The sequence below is a fragment of the Pseudopipra pipra genome, chromosome 14, assembly GCF_036250125.1.
Source record: "Pseudopipra pipra isolate bDixPip1 chromosome 14, bDixPip1.hap1, whole genome shotgun sequence".
NCBI lineage: Eukaryota > Metazoa > Chordata > Aves > Passeriformes > Pipridae > Pseudopipra > Pseudopipra pipra.
The window spans coordinates 12,353,188-12,375,364 of NC_087562.1; the positions used below are offsets into that span (position 1 = coordinate 12,353,188).

Consider the following 22,177-nt stretch of genomic DNA (forward strand, 5'->3'; position numbering starts at 1 on the left):
TATGGAGTGTGTAATTGTCAATTCCTACTGGTGAAAATTTTCTCTAAGTTGTGGTGTGATGTTAATGGAATTTGTATGAGCAGCTCTGTGGCTGAGGTGAGCTGGATTAACTGTGATGTAGTAGATGCAATCTGTTGGGTTTGATAAACATTTCTTTTCTTTCCCCTTCTCTACCTAAAAAAAAAAAAAAAAAAAAAGAGGGCACAACCCAAGCTACTCCTGTCAGTTATCTCTGTAACCTCAAGACACAGGGTGTAGTAGCTCCGAGGGAAATGTGATCCTGTTTGAGTGTGTGCACAGTCCTGCCAGGAAGAGGAGCAGCAGAACACTGGGCTGGGAACAGCAGCCCTGAGGCTATTGGTCTCCCATGAGCATACTGGGGGTGAAGGGTGAAGAGGAAGTGGATTCCAGGAAAAGTGGGGGTGGCAAGAAATCCAGGAATTAGTATCATTTTTGAGGAGCCAAGCGGCAAAAAGTAGGTCTAACAGAACTTTCTGGTGCTGTGACTTTTGTGTTGGAAACGTCAGAACCTTGTAAGACTTACTTCAATCTCACTGACATTAGTTTTACAACGTTGTTTTGTAACAAAGAATAAAGTTCTGAGATGTGTGGAAAGCATTTGAAGCTTGAAGCTTTGGGAGGTTGATTTTGGCTTTTATCGTGGTGTGAAAACAAAGCAACTTCGCAGTATTTAAAACTTAGATGTTTTTCCCCTGGAACTTTGAAATGAAACCGACAGAAACCAGATAGTTGTAACACTGCTTGGTTTGGTTTTTATTATTTTGGGGTGTACAATAAATTGTATAAATTGGATTCCGACCTTGAGTTTGTGTAATGGGATGGATGTTTAATGTTTCTTTCAGAAACTGGTTGTGAACCAGTAGCTGTCAAACTGTCAAGAGGAATGTACAGATGCAAACAATGTAGAAGCCTCTTTAAATCAGCCTTGTATGTAGTGTGAGTAGTAAAGGAAAAGTATGGCAATTACTGAAGTTAAGTGTTTCAGATCTGTCTTTGGACTGTCTGCAATTCTAAGAGGTGCTTTAGTTCTAATTCTCACTTCTGTTCTTTGATCACTTCATGGAATTTCAAGTTCAAGATGAGGGAGAAAAAAGGTGGGGTAAGGGATGGGGAAGGAATTTTGTTCTTACTGAAACTGGTTGGCTTTAGATAAAGGTGTTGGGTGGGAAGGGATTTTGACAAGTTTCATATGTAATAGATAAGGTGAGCTGTTAACTGTCTAACAAGACCATTGTTTCATACTGGCTTTTATACACATTCAGTAAACAATTACTAGTGAATTTAATTTTTTTTTCAATAGTTTCACCTTGATAATGGTTGAGATTTTCTCAGAAAGGACAACTTTATTTCCTGAAATAGTTAATGAACTGTAGCTGTTGGAATGGACCCAATATTAGACAACCAAAGATCTTTAACTGCAGTTAGGCTGAGGTTATTTAAATTAAAAAAGAACATTAAATACTTGTTTCAGTATTTGAAAGCAAGCATACTCATCACATTTTTACTTTTATGGCTATTCTTTTAATGGAAATTAATTTAAAAATTAATACAGTCTGTTAGGTGTAATAATGCTGCAGAATTAAAAACAATCTAGACTGTCTTATGCTACTAATACACTTTCTATGCTTGCTGTAATTAGATTAGAATTGTAAATAACTTGTGCCTCTTAATTTTACATCATGCATTTTTCATCAGAGTTAGAGAACAGAAAGTAAAGTGGAGAAATGCACTGAAGATTCATGTAGCCTCAGTGTTGACTAATACAAGACTTGTGATCTTATTAACTCCACTTAAAACTGTTTTGAGTTTGCTAAATAATCTATTTACTTTTCATAATGTTGAAAAAATATGACAAAAATACAGGCTTCAACTTTGTTTTGCATATTTAGAAGAAAAAGGAAGTTGGAAAGATAATCTGAAGTATAAACTGTCCTAAGAGAAGTTTACAGCCATCTTACTGTGTATGTTATTTTGTAATAAGCATTCTAATGTCTTCTGGCTACATACATGAAAAGGGACAAATTGAGGTTGAACTGAAAAATAATATTCCATTAATAATCCTAAGTGCTACAGGACAATGCAGTAGTCCTCTTAAATCAAATGAATAATTTTTTCCTTTTTGTGACTGAAAGTTTGGCACCTAACTTGACAATTCAGTGTATTCGTGAGTTCCAGTATCTCACATTGTTTTTGTAAAAACTGACTTAAAACATGCAAGTGGTTTTATGCCTGCAAGCTTGAGCTGTCCTACCACTTGTTTTATAGCAACAGATGATGTTTTTTTGGAAGTTTGTCTTGCCCTTGTTGAAAGCTTGGCAGAGAAAATCTGAACACTGTAGATAATTGCTTGGTTGGTGTTGTACCCCAGGACATCTGTATCTATCAGAATGCCATAAACTCATGTGTGAGCGTCCCACCAGAGAGGCAATTAATTTTCACCAGGCTTATGTGCTGCTGAGATGCCCTAAATTGTCACAGGCCTTTCAACTCTGTGTTATCAGATGTGTCTCTTTTATATCAGCTCTAAACTCATTGTAGACATTTATCCTTTGGATTATTCCACTTGTAAACCCCTTACTCTGCCATTGGTTGCTATTTTACTTGTATACGAAATCTTGGCACTGTAAAGTTTTTATGAGAGAAACACATAGTAAGCAGTGATGTGTTTTCTTGGCTAGTTATGAGAGCCAAAACCAGACAACTACTTGATATATGCAGTTATGGAAGATGTATCAAAATCAAGGATATATATTTATTAGAGTGTATTTCTTACATTTTCTATAGTTTAATTTTAAGGAAGCCTGTAATGAGAAATATTTAAATGTAATGAACTGATCACACTATCTAGAAATTCTTTGTAGAAGAGACTGGTTATTTTGCATAGTAAATTTATAGGTTATGGCTCCTAAGTGCTGGTACAATACAAGATTGTAAAATTATGGTGCTGCTATATGTGTGTTGCTTGGGAAGCAGTGAATGACTGAGCATGATAAAATACACATCTCAGAATTTGCCCTGCTTTGCCTCAATTCAGAGGTTGAACTTGATGATTTTGGATGTCTTTTCCAGCCTTAATGGTGCTATGATCTGCAATCTAGACATCTGTTCCAGTAAGCATTTGGGTGCATTACAAATCATAACTTGTAATCTCAAGATGTAAAAAACCCCCACACCCCTAAAAACAACCCACAGACCAAAAGAGCCTTAAAACCTTCTTCTTTTTCATAAAGTGGTTAATAGTGCTGGTATAGCTCCCATTAAGCATATCCACTGTATTTATATTGTTGCTTTAATTAGGGATAATTTTATGGGTGACATCATATTAGCAAATGTAAATCTTTGTCTGAACTTTCCTTTTAAGCATTTCTACAAGTTGTATGCACTGGACTTAGTTTTCTGTGCTTCAGGAATATTTTTCACCGTCCTTGTAGGAGCTCAAATTCTCTACCACAGTGAGGCACCAGAATTGAGTTATCTTCCAGCATCTAATAGGTTTATCATCTATGCTGAAGTAATGAAAGTAATCCCTCCACTGACCTTCTTTGTACAATATTTTGCAGCTTTTTTTGCTTTCTTTCTATGATTTGAGAAAGGGTTGCACAAACAGGTGGGAATGGAAGTGGCAAAGCTGTGTCAAATGCAAAGAGTTACTGAGAGGAGTAGGGCAATATTTCTGAGCCTAAGTAGTGCAGCTCCTGGAATGAACCAAGTTTTTAAATTATAGCTGTATATCATATGATTTCATTATTAATCTATGGGGTTTTGCCAATGATATATTAATCATTAAAGAGAGCAATGTTTTGATAGCTTTATTTATAGTTGAATGTGTATGAAGCATTTGCTTTTGTATATAATTTATATGTTTTATCTAAGCCTTTTATACATTTTATTTCTTTTTATAAATTACAAGTTGCATATGTTGGGGAAAGAAAGTACATGTTTGTGAGATTAGTTTGTAACACATTTACAGATGATTAATTATGATAATATGCCCAAAAATTGCTGGGCCTTTAAGAACAGGGAAAATGTGCCAGAGTATCTGTTTTACTGTTTTAAAGGCTTTATGAGGTTGTAATTACCATCTCTGAGATAAATTGTTTCATCTTTTTTGAATCTTTTTTGCTATCACTATTGCTTTTCTTAAGTCTCTCTCAACCTCTGTCACTTGTCAAATAATCAGGCTGTCCAATTCTTTGTGTGTTTCCTCTTTCAAATTAAGTACTGGCTGTTTTAATGATTGTTATAATATACAAATATAATTTTTCCTGAGATAATTGCGCACTCATTAAATGACTGCTATAATTGTCTGTAAAATGTGCCAAAAGAGAAGCATTTTTGCAAAAAGAAGTTAACAGATGGCAGGCATAGGAAGGAAGCTTCTGGCTGGGTCAAATTACAGGAGTAGTCCTACAGATAGCAAGGTGAGACTAGTTGACAAAAATAAGTTCAATTTACATTAATTTTTTAATGATATTGCAGGATAAATGTGGTTGAATAATCTAAATAACTATTTGCAAACAGATGTCTTGTTAACGCTGAAAAACTATAAAGCAATTCAGTAATGTAAGAGTACTGATATAATTGTGCAAGCTTAGTGTCTAGAAGAAATGGTACCTAATTACAGAGAAAAGAGAAAACAAAATCCATGTTAAATTGTCTTTTAAAGACAGCAACCCATCCTGTAGGCTGTTAAAGCTGCAGTTCAATATATGCCTAAACTATAATTAGTTAAGGGAAAAAAATGTTAAGAAAAAAAGCTCCTATTCTTCCACTTTGTGTTGTGTTAATGCAACCATTTGTGCTATGAACTGAACTGGGAAACTCCTTCATGTCCAGAGAAACTTTGCAATTTTTTTGTCAAGGAACTTCAGGAATAGAAGTTCCTGGTTTAGTTATCTCAGTTGCCCAGAATCATATTGCATAGAAGCAGTGGAGGGGAGCTGTCAGTGCCTACAAGTATCTCACAGTGTCAAGAGCAGGGGGCCAGACTTTTCAGTGATGCCCAGGGACAGGACAAGGGACAATGGGCACAAACTGAAATGGGGGAACTGCCATCTGAATATGAGGAAAAACCTCTTTACTGTGAGGGTGGCAGAGCTCTGGAACAGGCTGCTCAGAGAGGATGTGGAGTCCCCTTCTATTCAAGAACTGTCTGGGCATGATCCTGTGCAACCTGTTCTAGGTGACCCTGCTTTAGCAGGGGGGTTGAACTAGACCATCTCCAGATGTCCCTTCCAACCTCAGCCATCCTAGGATTGTGTGAGAAAGGAGTAGGAGGCATCATTTTCTGCAGTAGAGGCAAAATAATTGTGCATGGAACTGTAACCTCAAATGCGAAGAGAGTGCAAGTGGGCTCGATGTAGGACTATCCCTTGGCTCCAGTAACCACTAACCTGTTTTGACTGACACTATTATGCAAACTCTAAACTTTTGAGGGGCTTCAAACATACCTTTGCCTCTAAAACTTCCAAAACAGCCCTCTATCTTGAGACATTTTTTAGAAAATCATATACTTTATGAAGTGTTAGTGAAGTGTTATTACTGAAAGAGAAGCAGAACTTGTCAAGGTGTTAACCAGTAGTATGGCTTCAAAGCCAGGGAATCTGAATTACATTTGGAATTCATGTAGCTTTTGTCCAGATGTCAGTGTGCTTTGTGCACTCAGGTTTTATAGTTTCTTTTAGCTATTATGTTAATTTAAAATATATAGATCAAAATAATTTCCAGCACTTTGCCTACCTAACAGCCTCCTGCATCTGGAGAGGTGGTGTTTTCTCTGTTCATTATCAGCTTAAAAAAAATTTGCTCAAGTTGCGGGTTACATGGATTTTGAAGAGTGTCTATTGTCAGGTGTTGACTGGATTGGGAACTCTAAAGGCTAATAAATATAAATTAGTGGGTTTCTAGGATGATGAGACTGAGAATTCTAGTGCTGATTTGAGTAAGTTTGATAAATGAAACTAGCAATGTTAGGCAAGAAAAGATGACAAGTCTTACGTTTTTGAAAGCTGTGTAATTTTTCTTTCATAAATGTGGCAGGTTTTCTTTTGTGTGGATTATTTGGCTTGTGTTTGTACTTGGGTTTTTTCTTCCCTTGATATCTTACTGTGAAGGCAAGCATTTTAATTTATATCTCATGAAATCGTTCCCATCTTTTACATACTGTCCTTTCAGGAGTTAGTCTGTATTTGAGAATAATTTTCAATGTTTGTAGTGTATCATATATGTGCACATAAGCTATTTGGCAGCATATTGAATTGCAAACCAGAATTAGTTTCATAGATTGATAGGAAGTCCTCTTTTAAAAGATATTCATGACTTCACAATTTAGTTGTAGTTTATATATTGGAAGGAAAAGTTAGCCTTAGTGTTAAAGAAAACATTGCAGATATTTTGGTTCTGAGCATTTTGTGTATTTTCTTATAGTTTGAAACATTATTTTAAAAACCTGTCAGTCAAAACTGTCTTTCTGAAACAGTCTTAAGTAATCTTAAAGGCCATTGTTTCACTGTACCTTTTGTTTTTCACTGTACCAATTGTTTTTACTGAGTACCACACATACAGAGAGTTCTTTAGTAATATTTTGAGCAAACTTACAAGAAAAACATAGCTACTGTGATTTTTGTGACTTGCAACATGCTATGGCTTACAGTACCTGTTTGTATCTTCAGAAGAATAAGAAGATGCATGTGGATTGTTTTTTATCTTTGTTAAGTCTTTGTAGCAGTTGTCCATGAGGCCCACGTATGGCTCAGCTTGAGGTGTAAACTCTGTTGTAGCAGGAACTTTGGTCCTTGCAACTCCTAAAAGCAGCAACCAGCTGTCACAGAACCCAAGCTGTCACAGGGAAGGCAGGTAAATTATTTAACGAACATCTGAGTGACAAAACCAGACATGTGTCTTAATGTCTTTGAGTTCAGTAAGAACAATTTTTAAAAAAGATTAGGCAAATTTATTTTGATGTGTCTGCATTGTAGCTCCTATTTATATCATCCTTGGGAGGATTCTTTGACGTGCAATCACGTCGTGTTATGAAATCCGAGCAGCTCCTGCCACTACACGAGAGATGTGTTTTGTGGTGCCAGCCCAGGGTGCTTTTTGGCTAAATATGATTTCAGAAATGGTGACCCAGCCTTGCTTGGGGACAGAGGAACGAAGTGGCTCGTGCTTGTGACCGTGCTTGGGCATGTCCTTGGCAGCACACCGTGGTCTCTGACCAGGCTGTCATTCTGCTCTGTGTCGATGACACTTTCTGTTGACTTCAACTCCACTAAAGATGATAAGAATGTCTCTTGTCTTGACCTTTCCAGTGGGTCTAGTCCTGCCACTTTTGCTAGCAGCCAGGCTGAGCTGAGATAAAAAATTACCACTATGCTTATGTTTCTAGAGACCTGTCTTGCAACTTTTTCTGTTTGATCCCTACCAAAAGTTCATGCTCCCTGCTGGGTGGGGTTTTTAGAGTTTTTTGGTGTGTTTTTGTTTTGTTTTGGGGTTTTTTGTTTGTTTCATGGTTATCCCTATGAAGCTCTTGGATGTTTTTTCTCTAGAAATTTTTTAGGAGACTTTTGGGGAAAAAACGGTTTGGTTTTTTTCTTTTTTGGGTTTCATTTGCCTGAAATCAAATTCTGCTGTTCCCCAGTAGTATTCTCTGACTCAAGGCCTCTATTTTCAAACCATCACCCCTTTTTGATAAATTCCTTTTCTTTAGGCATCTTGTTTTACTCCTTAATTTGGGGGGGAGGATTTTGTTCATGAATATTTAACTGAGATAACTAGATTCAACAGAAGTGGCTTCATTAGGTTAGCATATATGCTAAAGGAGTCTTTTGTGCTGAAGGTTCCAGCATCTAAAGCTGTTAAAGTAGTTCATTGAAGCTGAAACAAAAAATACGTAAGTTGGTTTGAACTGAAGTGGAAGAAGTATGCCCCCCCTTGATTTAAATGGAAATATGCTGTGCAGGCAGTACTGATATTAGTGGCTCCCCAGCTGTCCATGTTAAAAATAATTGCTTTTCCCAATTCCTGTCAGTATATATATTTTAATGTACGTTAAGTGCTGGGGGTTTTTATCTAATTGAAATTACGTTGAAAACATTTTGGTTACTCTGTTAGGTATCCAGTAATACTACGAAGTTCAAAGATTGAGTAAACTTGTAAACTTCACTGCTTCTAGTGAATAAAATTATTGTAAAGAGAGATGTTACATGCCAGCCTTTCTGAATATGCAGTCTGTTTTGCTTTAAAGATCATTCATGATCACCCTGTTAATCAAATGATACCTATTTTTCACATCTGTCATCTTTCACAATGTTCTGCTATGAAGAAGCACTGAAAATACATTTTAAAAAGTAAGCTGCCTATAATATCATAGAATCATTTCCTGGGACTGAACAAGACAATGATGTGTTGCAGCATGTTTTTCCAAGAGCCTTCATACTCTGGATAAGCTGGTTCACTTATCTTTGGAGTGAGTTTTATTTTACCATTGCACTTGATGTACTACAAAATTTGAGTGGAATTTGGTGTTAAAGCATACTGTGGAAGAGAATCTGTCTCTGTGTTTTGTTTCATCTGTGGTTGTTTCTCTGATCTAGCCCAGTTTTCCTTCCTGCAGGTACTTGCAGGAGTGAGGTGTTGAGACAAAAGCTGGGCAGGTTCCTGCTGGTTCTGCACAGTTCTTGCCCACTTGCCCTTCTTTCATCCCTTCAGTATGTTCAGTGACTCCTCTAAGTAGCAGAAGAGTACAAAGAACCGAGGATTTGCACTTTACAGCCCTTCACACCTGTAATATCTTCTGCTTCTGGGACTGGTAACAAATGGAGAGGCTTTAAGGGGGACAGTGGAAGGAAACAGTGACAGTAGTAAATTTCTAAGGATGGCAGATTTTTGTTTCAATTATAAAAATATGTTCCTACGAGGCCACTTCCATGAGAGGTGTGGAAGGAACACAATAACTGAAATTAAGTTTTGACAAGAACCAACTACAATTAAGGTCCTGTTGCTTTTCCTTGCTCAGAGATGTTTGCTCTGCTGGTTTCTTGGGGTGCTCAGGACAGGAATGCTGAAGCTGATCTTGGGTGTTTGGATTAAGGGGAATAAAAAGCTCCTTGTGTGTTGTTCTTTTTGAAGGTAGTTTGGGTGGGGTTTTGTCTCCTGGCCTTCCTTCTCTGGTTGGTAAAAAAAAATAAAACCATGAGAAAATGACTCTCTTGGTAGCACACAAAACTCATGGCCATACAGAACGTGGGTGCGCAGGTAGCAACATGGGAAAATTCAGTTTAATTTTGAGTTTGTTTTCTGTTGTGAAGACTTTTGCAATCAATTCTTTGCAGTTTTACCTTTAAATCAGCATTTTGAAAGATTTTGTCACCTGAAATTAGTGCAGCTTCACCTAATGTTATATTTTTCTGGAGTATGAAAGGTCATTAAAAAAAAGTTGGGGAGAGCTGTTCTCTTACTGCTTTGCAGCATTCCATTCCCCACAGTAATAGAAGCTATCTGGCTTTACATGTTAAATACATTTTTCCTATTGTAAAAATGGGGGGGGTTCAGAAGAAGCAAACTATTACCTGTATCTTCTAAGAAGGTGTTGAATGATGTGAGAGTTCAGTGAATCAATATATTTGTACAGCTTTATCTGGGGATTTTGAACTTTAATGACTGGTCTTTTTAAAACAGAATATGTTTGAATTTTCTTGTCCATAAGTAGTTGGTGAAGTATTTTGCAGATTTATTTCCAGATGCCCACACAGGACTTGTTTCAAACAGTGAACTGAAACCTGACTTTCCTTTTATAGATTACAGAGTTTAGTCAACTGTTTTTTTAAGGAGTCAAATAATTGCAAAATTTGTAAGGTTAAGATTGATCAAAAATGCAAGAAAGAAATGGTGTAGTGGAACTTTTTTGCTAAAACATTTTGCCATTAGGATAGGTATTAAAGGCTTTAAAAAATCCATAGAGGTATGGCATGCCTGTGAATTTGGTCTGAGCCTAATAATTCAATGGTGCATCCACCAGTTGTCTTGAATATGAACATTAAATTTTTTTTCATATATAGGAACCCAGAGTTTTCTCCTGTTGTCATATATAGTGATACTTGTAGTGGGGACCACAGGTGGAACATGAGGTATGCACTGCATGAGGCTTAGATCAGTACAAGTACTGAGTGTTACTGGTTCTGCATGTGAAAAAGAGCACTGAGGAGTTTTGCTGAGGCTGTGGGTTTTATTGGCATTGTCTGCCACTTTGCAAATAGCTGGGTTCACCACCAGAGACTGGAACCCAAGAGAAGTGGGTACAGAACACCAAGCCACTGATAACTGAGCCACGTTCAATGCAGTCACTTGGCAGAGCAAGCAGGATGAAGCTCTCAATTTCTTTTATTTCCTGGCAATTTAATGTGCTCCATTACATAGTGCCTCCTGTAAGAATTACGGGCCAAATACACACAGTTTTTGTTCCGCTACTAAATATTCAGAAAAAACATTCTAATTATATTTGGCACTGAGCCCCAAAATACTGCCTTCAAACCAAGTCTTCCAAATGGAAGCAATATGTGTGCTGCAGACTCGTTCTGTAACACCCAGTGCTGCCTCTACAGTGTGCCCAGGGTAGCAGCTGCTTACACTGAACAGTGGCTTGATTTTCTCCCCGTGAATGATAGGGGAAGTCACTGGTTAAGAAGCTGCTACTAATAACTATGGTATCTTTGCTATATTAGTGGGAAAACATGATTAGTGATATTATTACTGGGTTCTGTGGCACTGAGATGTGAAACAACACCCTGTGTAGTGTGTGACATACAAACAGGTGCATGTTTCATCTTAGAAATATGACTAGTTTAAGGTTGCTGACCTTTCCATTAATGTTTTCATTTCATTTAAAATTTGGTTATAAGCATGGTGTTAAATGCCTTGTGAGGCACAAATAACTTTCACATCCCAAATCATAAATTTACATTCTGAAGTGACAGTTATACAGATAAAAATTTTGCCTGGCCACGTTGCTGTAGTCATTAGCCATTCATTTACCAACATTACAGATAACAAGTACTGAAGGGGGAAAAGATAGATTCTCCCCCTGTACCTTGTTCCTTTTTTTTATAATCTGTCTGTAACATCTATTTTAATTTGGGTTAGGTTTCACATATGCTTGTCTTGAAATTCTGTATCCCTTAAACACTGAGATGTGCCTGAGCGATGATAATAAGCAAGAAAAAGAAGGAAGAGAATTATCAGCATACTGAAAGAACCACAATTTGGAATGCTTCATTGGCTCCCTTAATAGTTCCATACAAGTACCAAAGAGAGTGGAAAAATGATAGAACCCCATGGATCTCCATTTGCCAGTGCTCTTGGCTTTGTAAAGCAATCCCTGCAGATGGTGTGGGGCAACTGTTGAACAAGAAAATAAAAAGCAATTCAGAAGGAACTCTGAGGGAGTTCTCTCTGGAGAAAAGAAATCCTGTTGCATATTTAGGAGATCTTCCCATCAGTTGTGCAGAAGTAGCTTGATTAACCATCAAAATCTCATTCCAGTATATTGTCTATGGACAACTACATCTTTTGCTGGGAATGCCATACAGCAAAGGAGACTCCTTTCTGCCCACATGTGGAGTGACACCCATTCATATTTTAAGCAATCTTCTACAGATGGACTCTGTCAAGGGTGTGGGTTCTCTTTTTTTTTTTTTTTTTTAATAGATATACCTTTGAAATAGAAATCCACCATTAAAAAATCACTGGAAGAGTTACTTATGCAGACTATTCTAGAGGAAAAATGTTCAGAGTACTAGAATGGAATTCTGAAATCACTGACTTGAGTTCATGCTTTTTTTAAAAGTTGCATTCATAAATACAATTTTATAATTCAATTGAGGAATGGATATTCCTTTAAGATTTTTCACCGTAGCAGCGTAAAAGCAACTGCAGTTTTCAAATTTTCATGTGATTATGATGTGACAAAATAAGCTGATATGGGGAAAAAGCCCAAACTATTGATTAATCATTAGTTATGCAATTTATTTATTTGTATTATGGTTCTGATATTGATACTATTTTGGTGACTTGACATGCATAAAGGGATGCCTTGTTTAGTAATAAACATGAACAAAGATGATGTGGTAATGCAAGAAGATCAGGTTTCCAGGTGGCTAATTTTAGCTGCTTTTAGTGAAGTTGATGTCAAGGTCATCTTGATTTTCCTAAGGACTTGGTAGACCTGCAAGAACTTGTTATGCTCTCCAGGCATATGGTACTTAGTCTGAGCATCTTCCTGCAGGTGGGTACTACCACCAGTAGGAGTAAAAGGATAATTCAAGCCATTGCAAATTCAAACCTTGGCTTTCTATTCTTAGACTAGTTAAGGTCATAATTTAGTTCTTAGTGGTATCTAATGTTTGAGTCAGTAGATCCACAAGTGAAAAACATTATTTTTAAAAAATTAAATCACAAATGTGTGACTCATTAAAATTCAGAGGAAAGCATTATCAGTCCTTAAAATATATCAATGGAGATATATAGATATATAGATATATGGATGCAAATAAGGAGAGATACTCGGTCTTAAAGATTCCGTGCATGCATAGAATTGAAAGTAATACTACTCTGTCATGAATGGCCATACCTACTGTAAGAAAGGTGTTCTTACAGTGGAAGCCATGTTTTAGTATTGGAACAGATAAGGCAGGATTTGGGAAGGTTTTCTAGGAGTTAGATCTCTTTTTCAGTGTTAAACTCACCTTCTCTTAGGGACTTCCTTTGTAGTGCTAACAAAGGATGTGAAGAAATATTAGTTGTTGTGGAGCAAATTAAAATGGGTTTAGGCCTTCGAGGGGAAAACCCCAATGTCTGTAAGTGTTCAGGATGGTGGTTTGTCCTTGCTGGAGGAAGGACTGTTATGCCAGTGAAGGTCTTCAAATGCATATCCTCTGCAACCACAACAAAATGTTGGAGAAATGCCCTTCCATGAAAAGCCTACTCAGCAGAGTAGCGCTGGCTATTAGGAAGACTGCTGTCATAGTTCAGTCTCTCGATATTGCCTGGTAACTTGATTGCTTTTACATTAGCTTAATTAAGAAATCATTGAGGTATGTGTAGGATACCTTCTACTCCTGAAAAACAGAATGTCAAATTTACTTGAATACTGCTGAGAAGATGCTCCCCTGGCTGTGAATGAGGGCATGTGTGGGGAAGTCTACAGCTGTTGTCTGATCTGTTCCACCCTCAGTATTTTTCGGGCTGGTTCAGTGGTGTGAACAGCAGCACAGCCCATACCTGCTGCTGTTAATGGCTTTTGCAGGCGGCAGCAATAGTGTGAATTTGACGTGATTCCTGCCAATTTGCCTGCTGCCCACAGGATTGCGTGGAGCAGCAGGGAGCTGACAGGAGGCTTGTTCACTGCACTCGGCTGCTGCTTGGCAAAGCCATTAGCAGCAGCAGATACCCTGGAGCTCTCTCTGTGCAGACACAAGACAACATTGCATTGGTTACGTTCAGTTATATTTGGATGATAATCTTTGCAACCGTGAGAAGTAAAAACATATTTTTCCAAATAAAATCTTCGGTTTTTAAATATGTAGCTGCCTCAGGGTTTTCCTTTCCATCTTCTCCTATGTGTTTGTCAGTTAAGAATCTCCCTTATTCTAGATGGAATAGGTTTGTAAGCCACTGGTGAAAGGATATGTTCCTTTAGGATGTTTGATCTGCACTCCTGCTCACTAAGGGGGAAGGGGTATTTTCAGCTTGGCAAAAGGCTTTTCCCTTTTTGTTACAGATGCTGTGTAGCTTTTGAAATGGTTTTCAGTGTGCATGATGGTTTATAAGCATTCAATCATTTTATAGCCATGCATATTTTGGAATCGTGGAATTATTATCAGAATAAAAGACCTCTGCTGAATTAGGTGGCTTTTGTTGCTTTGGTTGCTAAGTACACACTGATCCTGTCCTCTGTAGTCCAAGTGTGTTTTATGTTCTGATCTCAAGGCACTTGTGTTGCTTTCCAGTTTTGTTTTTTTGTGACAATTATGACCTTCTTGAAGGTTTCTTTACAGGTTTATTCAGCTTAGAATGGCTGGCTGGTGCATTCCTGCTTGTTCATGAATGTAATTTCCATATGGTTAGAAATGTCATAGCAAAATTAAAAAAAGACGGTTTCGGATTTCTAAGAAATAGCTTAATGTTTGTGCAGTGCAGGAGACAGAACTCGGAAGGGATAGTACAGAGCAAGAAGCAGAGGGTCAGCCTGAGGAATTATAACACAGAGGAGCCTTGTCCAGCATACTCAAAATTCTACAGTAAGAATGTAGTAAATGTTGTTGAGGAATAAATTGGAAGGCAGCTTTGACCTCTGAGTAAATGTAGCAAAGAAACTTTGTTTTCAAAATATCTAGGAAGATGATTGTAAAAGGATTAATGAAAAAGCCACCATTTCTGTATTGCCTACTTAATTATTAAGTATTTTTGTTTGTTTCTGGCTCAGGAATGTTCAAGAACATACCAATGTAACAGTACTGACTTTAGTAGCATTTGGCTTAGAGCTGAAATTATACCAAGGGTACATTAGGAATAGGGTTTTTTGTTTAGCTGATCTCAAAATGCAAAATAGTACATTATTTAGCATTTTTACTAAGTTAGGAAATAATAACCCTAAAAGCTAAATCCCTGTATTTTTTTATAGGTACTGTAAGCATAATGTAGAAACATCTTTCCCAGAGTTCTCAGAAGTAAAATTAATATGTAATAATTGTCCTTGTGATTAAGCTGCGTATTTACAAAAATATCCTTGAATTTAAATGGTATTGTTAAGGAAAGAGACCATTTAATCTATTGGTACCATTAGTGTTTTCACTGGACAATGAACTTAATTTTGAAATTAATCTGAAATAGAAGTGAAATTTTGTTTTATTGTAGGGCCTAATATTAACAATCTCAAAATCCTTGCAATATTTTAAACTTTCTATGGAAAAACATCCATATTGCAAAATAAAGGTATCAGTATATATTCAGCAAAACAGAAATAAAATCCTCATTCTTCTTCATTCTTCTTGAACAGGCTTCTGAGAATCAAGGGTATTGCTAGGATAGAGCTATGCTGTCAAAAGCTTCTTGGTCTTTTTAATAGCCTTTCAAAAAACCCAGTCATACCTTTTCTTTGTTTTTATTTTATATGTTGACGATACGTATATAAAAACTTGTCTGATCTTTTAAAATAGCGCTTTAAACCAACCTCGGAATGAAGAGGCGCTTACCACAGAGCCGAGTCCCAAGTAAGCGAGGTCCTCACCGCAGGGTCCCGCAGGTCCGGGCAGGGGAGAGGCATAAACCCAAGGACTTCTTCCATTTTCTGTAGGAAGCAGGGAAGCCTGTCAGCAAATGCTTATGTAGTCACTGCTGCCAGCTTATAGTAATGAATTAAATGCAAGAAAAATAATTAAAAAAAAAAAGTCTACTGGAGAGCGAAATCTGTTTGAGGCCACGGGCTCGGGTCGAGCCGCTGTCCCCCCGTGCCATCGCCGGGGCTGGAGCCGCAGGGTCGCAGCGCAGCGAGGTCCAGGACGGAACAGCGCCTGGTTCCCACGGTTTTCCAAGGAGCGAGCGGCCGCTGTGGGCGGCGCTGCGGGCGGGGAGCGGGAAGGGTTAAAGCCGATCCCCGCGGGGGTTAAACCGGAGCCTAATGGAATAATGACGGGTAGCACCATCTGCTGGCCTAGTTCCGCGGGGAGCGGGTCTAACCAGCGCTAATATTGGCGCTGATGCCGTTTGATGCTTTGTGCGTTTCTTTCCGCGCTTTGTTGGGATCCTCTGTCCGCGCACGGCGGGGCCGGGCCCGGCCCGGGGGCGGCGGGAGCGCGCCGGGCAGGGCGCGGGGATGCTCCGGGAGCCGCTCTGTGCTCGGGGAGCGCCGTGCACGGCCCGGCTGCCGCTCGCTAAATAGGCCATTTAGCAATCTTCTCCCCATGCTTTCCTCCTGAGCACTGCCTGGGGTGCTGCAAAAGCGGAGGGCAAGTCTTTGTCTGACGCCAAAAATGTCTTCAGTGAAGAGGCCAAGAGGAAGGGTAAGTGAGAGCCTGAATGAGTGGGAGGAGGAGGGGTTCTTTGGGCTAAAAGGCTAATGGGATTGAATAACCTTCCTTATTACTGGCTGCTGCTGCGGGAGCCGCATCGCCATCTTGAGCTGTTCCCGTGCTGGGTCCGGCTGTTTGTTCCAGCCCCGGGGCTTTAAGGTGGCATCGGGAGCGGCCCCATCCCTGCCTCCCGCCCCCGCCGCCCATGAGGCACCTATAGAACATGTATCCCGGGAAGTGCGCGGGGTTTGCCCAGAAAATGTGTGTGGAAATTCCTGGTGGCTTTTCTTCCTGCTGTAGGCAGAGGCGCATTTACGGGTGAGAACGTAACATAACTGTTATCTGCTGGGTTTTTGTGTTTGAATAGGAAATTCTTTCCATTCCTCAAAGGGGGAGGGGAGGAAAGCGAAAACATGTCTCCTGGCTGGCTGCGGGAGAGGCTCATCAGCCCAGTAAACAATTCTGCGTCCATGAAACGGGCATTAAACCCCCGAAAGATAAAAACAAGTTACGTTTTTTAACCAAGGCGCTGAGCGTGTGTGGATCTAAATAAAAGAAACGCTGCTGTCTGATCGTTTTACGGATACAGAGCTGTGTAATTTTAGTTTTGGTTTTATCTTTTGTCTGTTTTTTAATCTTGGTGTTGTTCAAGCGTCTGTTGTGTTTATCACCGAGTCAGTCCTGTAGATCATTCGTCTGCTTTGAGGTAACTGTGGTCCTGGTATCCTACTAAAGGCGAAACACTGATGCTGTTACCTTCGGGAGCTCGTTGCTTTTCCATGTTCTGCTGGAGATGTTGGATGTGTGTGTCAAATGTATGGGAATGCTGGAAAGGTTAAGGGTTTAACTACAGATGTGGAGAGAAGGCTTGAGAGATTTTTAGAAGGACATTTTTTACTGACTTTCAGTGCGTAGATTGGTTGTCTAAAACCCACAATTGATGTAGTTACTCTGAAACCCACGCCATTCTGTGGTATAAACTGAATTCCTCCTTTTTTGTGTCTGCATGCGTCCCTGACAGCTACATTTTTTAAAAATGCATATCTGTATAAAAAATGCTTGCGCTTTTTCTTTATATGTTTAAAATAAGGGGATTTTATTTACTTTTTCTCTCTTGCTTCAGCCTCCTTCCTCCAAGAAGACTGATGGTTCAGGATCATATACTAAGATGCAGAATACCCAGGTGAGGGCAATGTCTGAAAAGAAGCAGAAGAAAAAAACAGACTTGGAAAGTAAACAAGAGAAGGCAAATCGTATAATATCTGAAGCAATTGCAAAAGCAAAAGAAAGAGGAGAGAGAAACATTCCACGAGTAATGAGCCCTGAAAATTTCCCCAGTGTTTCAGCTGAAGCAAAAGATGAAAAGAAGGGCAGAAAAGTTAAATCCAAACCAAAGGACAAGGAGAGCAAAAAGCCGAAAACTGGTTCCTCATCCAAAATTAAAGAGAAAACAAAAATTGGGTAAGTAGATTAAAATGTCTGTCTTCTCTTCAGATCTAAATCCTTGATTAAAATGAAAAGTGCTTACTGATAATAAAATGTTCGCCTCCACTGCCTACACAGAATTTTTCCTGATTAAGTCCATGTGTGGACTCTCTCATTCAGGAACAAGAATGCTCTGTTTTCTCTTTAGATAAAATCAATGTAGGATTGTCCTTTTGAAAGAAATTACTTTAAATTCATAATCTAAAATATTCTATACTCACTTTGAACCATGGACCCAAGTATCTTTCATCTAGTGTTGTAATCAGTTCTGACTCCAAATTAAGTTTCTTTATATTATAAATGCTGTCTTTATCAGTTTTGGCATGTAGCTTCAATACTTTGGCATGTAGCCTCAATACAGTGTGCATGGGGAGAAACTGGAAGCCTAATGAACTTCCAAGAAAGAGAAGATTACAGATATCACGTGTATCAAAAGTAAAGCACATATTGGAAAAATTATATTCTAAGCACTCTGTAGTCTTCGGTCATATCAGTTTAATCTACCCTCTCAAAAACTTTGCAGACTCAGCTGGGTCAAGCTGTGTGGATACCTTGGGGTAAGGAGCTTTCAGAGGACATTAGGTGTTAGAAGGCTCCAAGGGATTCAGTAGCTGACATGTCCTCTGACTCCACAGCTAACTTATGTCACCTGTATACTTCTAAAGGAAAGTATTTGATTTCCCATGTTAAGTGTGTCAGTTGGAATTGGAAATGAAAATCATAGCTACAGTCTGATATTTATTTTTTTTACATTGATGCTCTTTTTGTGGTAGCAGAAATATTAACTGGCATATCTCTCCAAATTTAAATGTCTCATATACATATGTATATTCTCATGTATGGAGCTGAGATGAATGTTCTTTTAATCAGCATATTTCTCTGCATTTTCTTCTTTTTTTCCTAGAGATCAGTACTTTCCTTATATGTTTGAAGTAAACAACATTGAGTAGTTACAGCGTGAAGGTTATACATACTATACTCATACACCACACTTGATTCTTAGTGTGAACTTTCATGGTGTTAATTCCTTTCTTTTCTGACTCTGGGTTGGCATGTGATGCTGGTCATAAGTGCACTGGGTACTGCTTTTTTTTTTTTTCTCCATCTTGTTTAAGATGGGATTTTGGATGTGTATTCCAAAATTGATTTTGCTTTCATGTTTCTGAGTTTATTCACGTTCTATAACAAACATTTTGTGGATCTGTCAAAAAACTTTACAGGGTCATTTAGCTGGTGCCAGTTTCATGGAGCTTTATGATTTGTCCTTATTGATTCTTTTGGATAATTCACAAAGGCTGCCAAAGTATCATCCTTATGATATACTCCATAGTTCACATAATATTCTTACTATTTTTAAACAAAAAATAATAGGATGTAAGCTGTTACCTCCAATTTGTCGTTCTGCATTCACTTTTGTCTTCGTGAAACGCTTCGCTGTGCACATCACTTCAAATCAGTTTTCAGGATTTCGTCAGACGGTGTCAGTTGAGAAAGAGATGTTTCTCAAACCATGTTTTTAACCATGGTTATTTGTGCTTGATGCCAAGTGCCTGCAAGATGCTGAGGAACTCCCATTTAATTAAGTATGGTCACTGTTATATAATTTTGCACTGAGCTGCGAAGGTTTGCCTCCCCATTGTTTACCAGTTTAATCAGCTAATGCCCCAGTAGCTCTCCATTAACTTAATCATGCTGCCAGGTATTGCTTTAACTAGGTAGGATGTATATCTGAAGATTTAGCAGTCAGGTCCTGTTAAAAAGCAGTGAAGAGAGTCTTCCAGAGCCTTGTATTACAGATTTCACAGAATTGCCTTGTATTTAGGTGGTCAGCAGCAAATCAAATACTTTGAGGCATCCAGAGAGTTCATTTTTGTATCCAGATTCATGTGTTGAGTTAGCACTGTTTTATATTATTGATATAAATACGTAAAATAACTGTTTAGCAAAGAATAAACCACTGATTTTGCAGAACAGTAATTGCAATAAGGCCTCGATTTTTTAAAAGAGTAATCTTACAGGCTCTTCTTTCTGTGCAAATGTAACTACTGATCTTACAGAAGAATAATTACCATAGAATAGCTTTATTTGTCTTCACAAAGGTGGTTAAAAAAATTGTGTGATTAATAAAGTGTGTTTTGTTCAGAGTAGAACAAACCTAAATAACTAATAAGTGTTTTAGAAGGCTAAAACAACTCTTTTAAAGGTTTCTTCCTGACTTTCGTTCTTAAGAAAATATTTCTTAATGAACACACCTCCTCAGATTTATTACTATGTCAAAATAGGAATGAGTTTTTAAGCATATGGGTTTCTCCTTTGGTTTTTCTCGTTACCTTAAAAAAAACAAGCTCTGACTGAATCTTGGGAGAAAATTTTACCATGCTAAAATAATACCTTTAAAAGACAAGTGCTTTATTGGGCAAGAAGGGGAATGTGAGAATCTCAATTCAATGAAAACAGGTGGGGTTTTTTTCTTGGAAAGATTTTTGAGATCTGTTTAAAATAGGATGAAAAAAATTATATATTTTTTTAATCAATAAGGAGGAAAAACTTATAAAAATTGCCAAGTTGTATATATAACATTTCTTGCATTTAAGCAGAAAATAAAACCTGAAGTCTCCTCAAATTTTAAAAACACAAGTAAACAATTTCCAACTGTTATCAAACAATTATCAACTAATTTTTCTACAAGCGATAAAACCTTAAAGCCACTAAAGGTTTACAGTAAAAAAAGAATAAGCAAAATACACGTTTTTAACAGTAGGGCAGAATTTATTTGGGTGCATCTGCAGTCCCATTTTAGGAGGAGTTCCAGTGTGATATGTGCATCCCAGATGAATACACTTCATTCAGTGTTTTCTGTAGCAAACATGTTTAACTTTCAGGAACTGTTAAAAAGCTGATTCAGTGTGGGGTCGGAGTGCCCGTGCGAGAGGAGGTGCAGAGTTGTGTGGTTTTGAGAAGATCTGAAGTCAGACGTAGATTTTGGGTGACTCCTGGTCAATTTTCAGGCTGATGAGGAGCTGAAAGAGCTGAAACTATAGCAAATATATTGATTTTGTTTGTTTGTTTTGGAAAACATTTGTGAAATAGTTTTAATCTCTGCTAGCGGCAAACACAGCCCGTTCAATGTGAGCACAATTGTACCTCTGTGGTCCAGCACTTAAACAGCAAACTCTTTTATGATCATGGACTTTGCTTACATCTTACAGGGATTTTGTCTGTGTAGTATGTCCTGTATTGCTCTTGAGGAGGATTTTGAGAGTTACAGTTGTCCCTCACTGAAAATGATACACTGTGGGTTGGTGCTCTGGTAGAGCTGGAGCTGGAACACGGGTTGCTGAACAGACCTTTACAAAACTGCCTGGTAGCCATCAGTTAAAAAAAAAGTGTGCTTTTAATTGTAATACAGCACAGTTTTTACTGATATTGAGTAGCCCTCATCTGGGATCAAGATGAGTTTTAGCTACTATGTCTATATTTAGGGGGCAGGATGATTTTTAACAGTCTTTTTTTCCTTGCTACTCAAACACAATTAGTATGTGTTTGGTGGCTTCATCTTAGCTGTTTATATTTTACTTAGTGATTCCTCTGAGATCTACACGTACAGGAAAAATTTATAGCGTACTTCTTTCCAATTTATCATTGCTAGTTAAAAATTGCCAGCAGTTACTTCCTGGGCAGGCTGTAGTTTCTAAAGGTGAGGTTTAAGGTTTTTAGTGCTCAGCTGTTATGTCAAAGAAGTAATGCCTATTAATGTTAGTCAAATGGTTTAGAACTGAATCCAGAGGTTAGTGAAGTTTCTGTATCATAAGCATTGGTGAAGATAAATGACTGAATTATATTATTACCAAGAACATTGTAAGGGTGTGACAGAAATTATTAGAAGAATGCATATATAATATATGTAGTGTTACCAAATAAAGTAATCAATTTGCTTTGTGCATTGATTACTGATTAAATTAATTCTTTAAAATTTACTTTACAATTTCTCTGCAGACACCAGAACCACTTTTCATATCCTGGCTATTTACCAAGGTGCATTGACGTTTGGGAATCTATTTAAACCCTTTCATGTTTTTGCATAGAACTTGTTTCCATTTATAAGCTTTTTCTAACTGATTCTACTTCTTCCATCTAAGGTGATGCATATTTAAACTAAAAAGTCTACTTCTTACCACTTGATACGAAGAATTATGAATTTGTGAACATTCTGTTGTTCAAAAAAGTAGATTGGCATTTAGGTTTTATAGCTCTCAACGTATTCCCACCTACTCAAACATAAAATTAAATATCACGGCCCTGATGAAAAGCAGCAGCTCTGCACTGGTGATGTAAAGGACAATATCAGTAGACTACATGTAGGTTTGGGTTTTTTTAATCACTGCACAGTTTAAATAAATAAATTGCCCAAATTCTCCAAATTCTAAGAACTCAGTTTACAGAAGTTTGAGTCAGGGTGATAGTCCTTAAGTTCAGAACTGTTTCCTGTTAGCAGAAATGGCTGTATTGTTTGATGTGCTAAAAGAGCAATGGGGGATTTTATTTATTAACCCTTAAATTACATAGTAATAAATCCAGCAAGTGGTATTTGATCCTGTGCACTACTC

The 22,177-nt window shown here is 37.9% G+C and overlaps 1 protein-coding gene across 6 annotated transcripts in view; it reads left to right on the forward strand.

Moving 5' to 3' along the window:
- The window catches only part of CHD9 (chromodomain helicase DNA binding protein 9), an 85,244-nt gene that overhangs the window by 17,509 nt on the left and 45,558 nt on the right, over positions 1 to 22,177 (forward strand). For 4 of the 6 annotated variants that reach the window (XM_064671163.1, XM_064671167.1, XM_064671166.1 and 1 more), the window contains one exon: positions 17,209 to 17,546. In XM_064671163.1, coding sequence (XP_064527233.1) covers positions 17,209 to 17,546 — 338 coding nt within the window. Of the gene's footprint in view, positions 1 to 15,968; positions 16,077 to 16,183; positions 16,404 to 17,208; positions 17,547 to 22,177 lie in introns of those variants that run through there. The other 2 variants (XM_064671168.1, XM_064671169.1) reach the window with 2 other exon arrangements.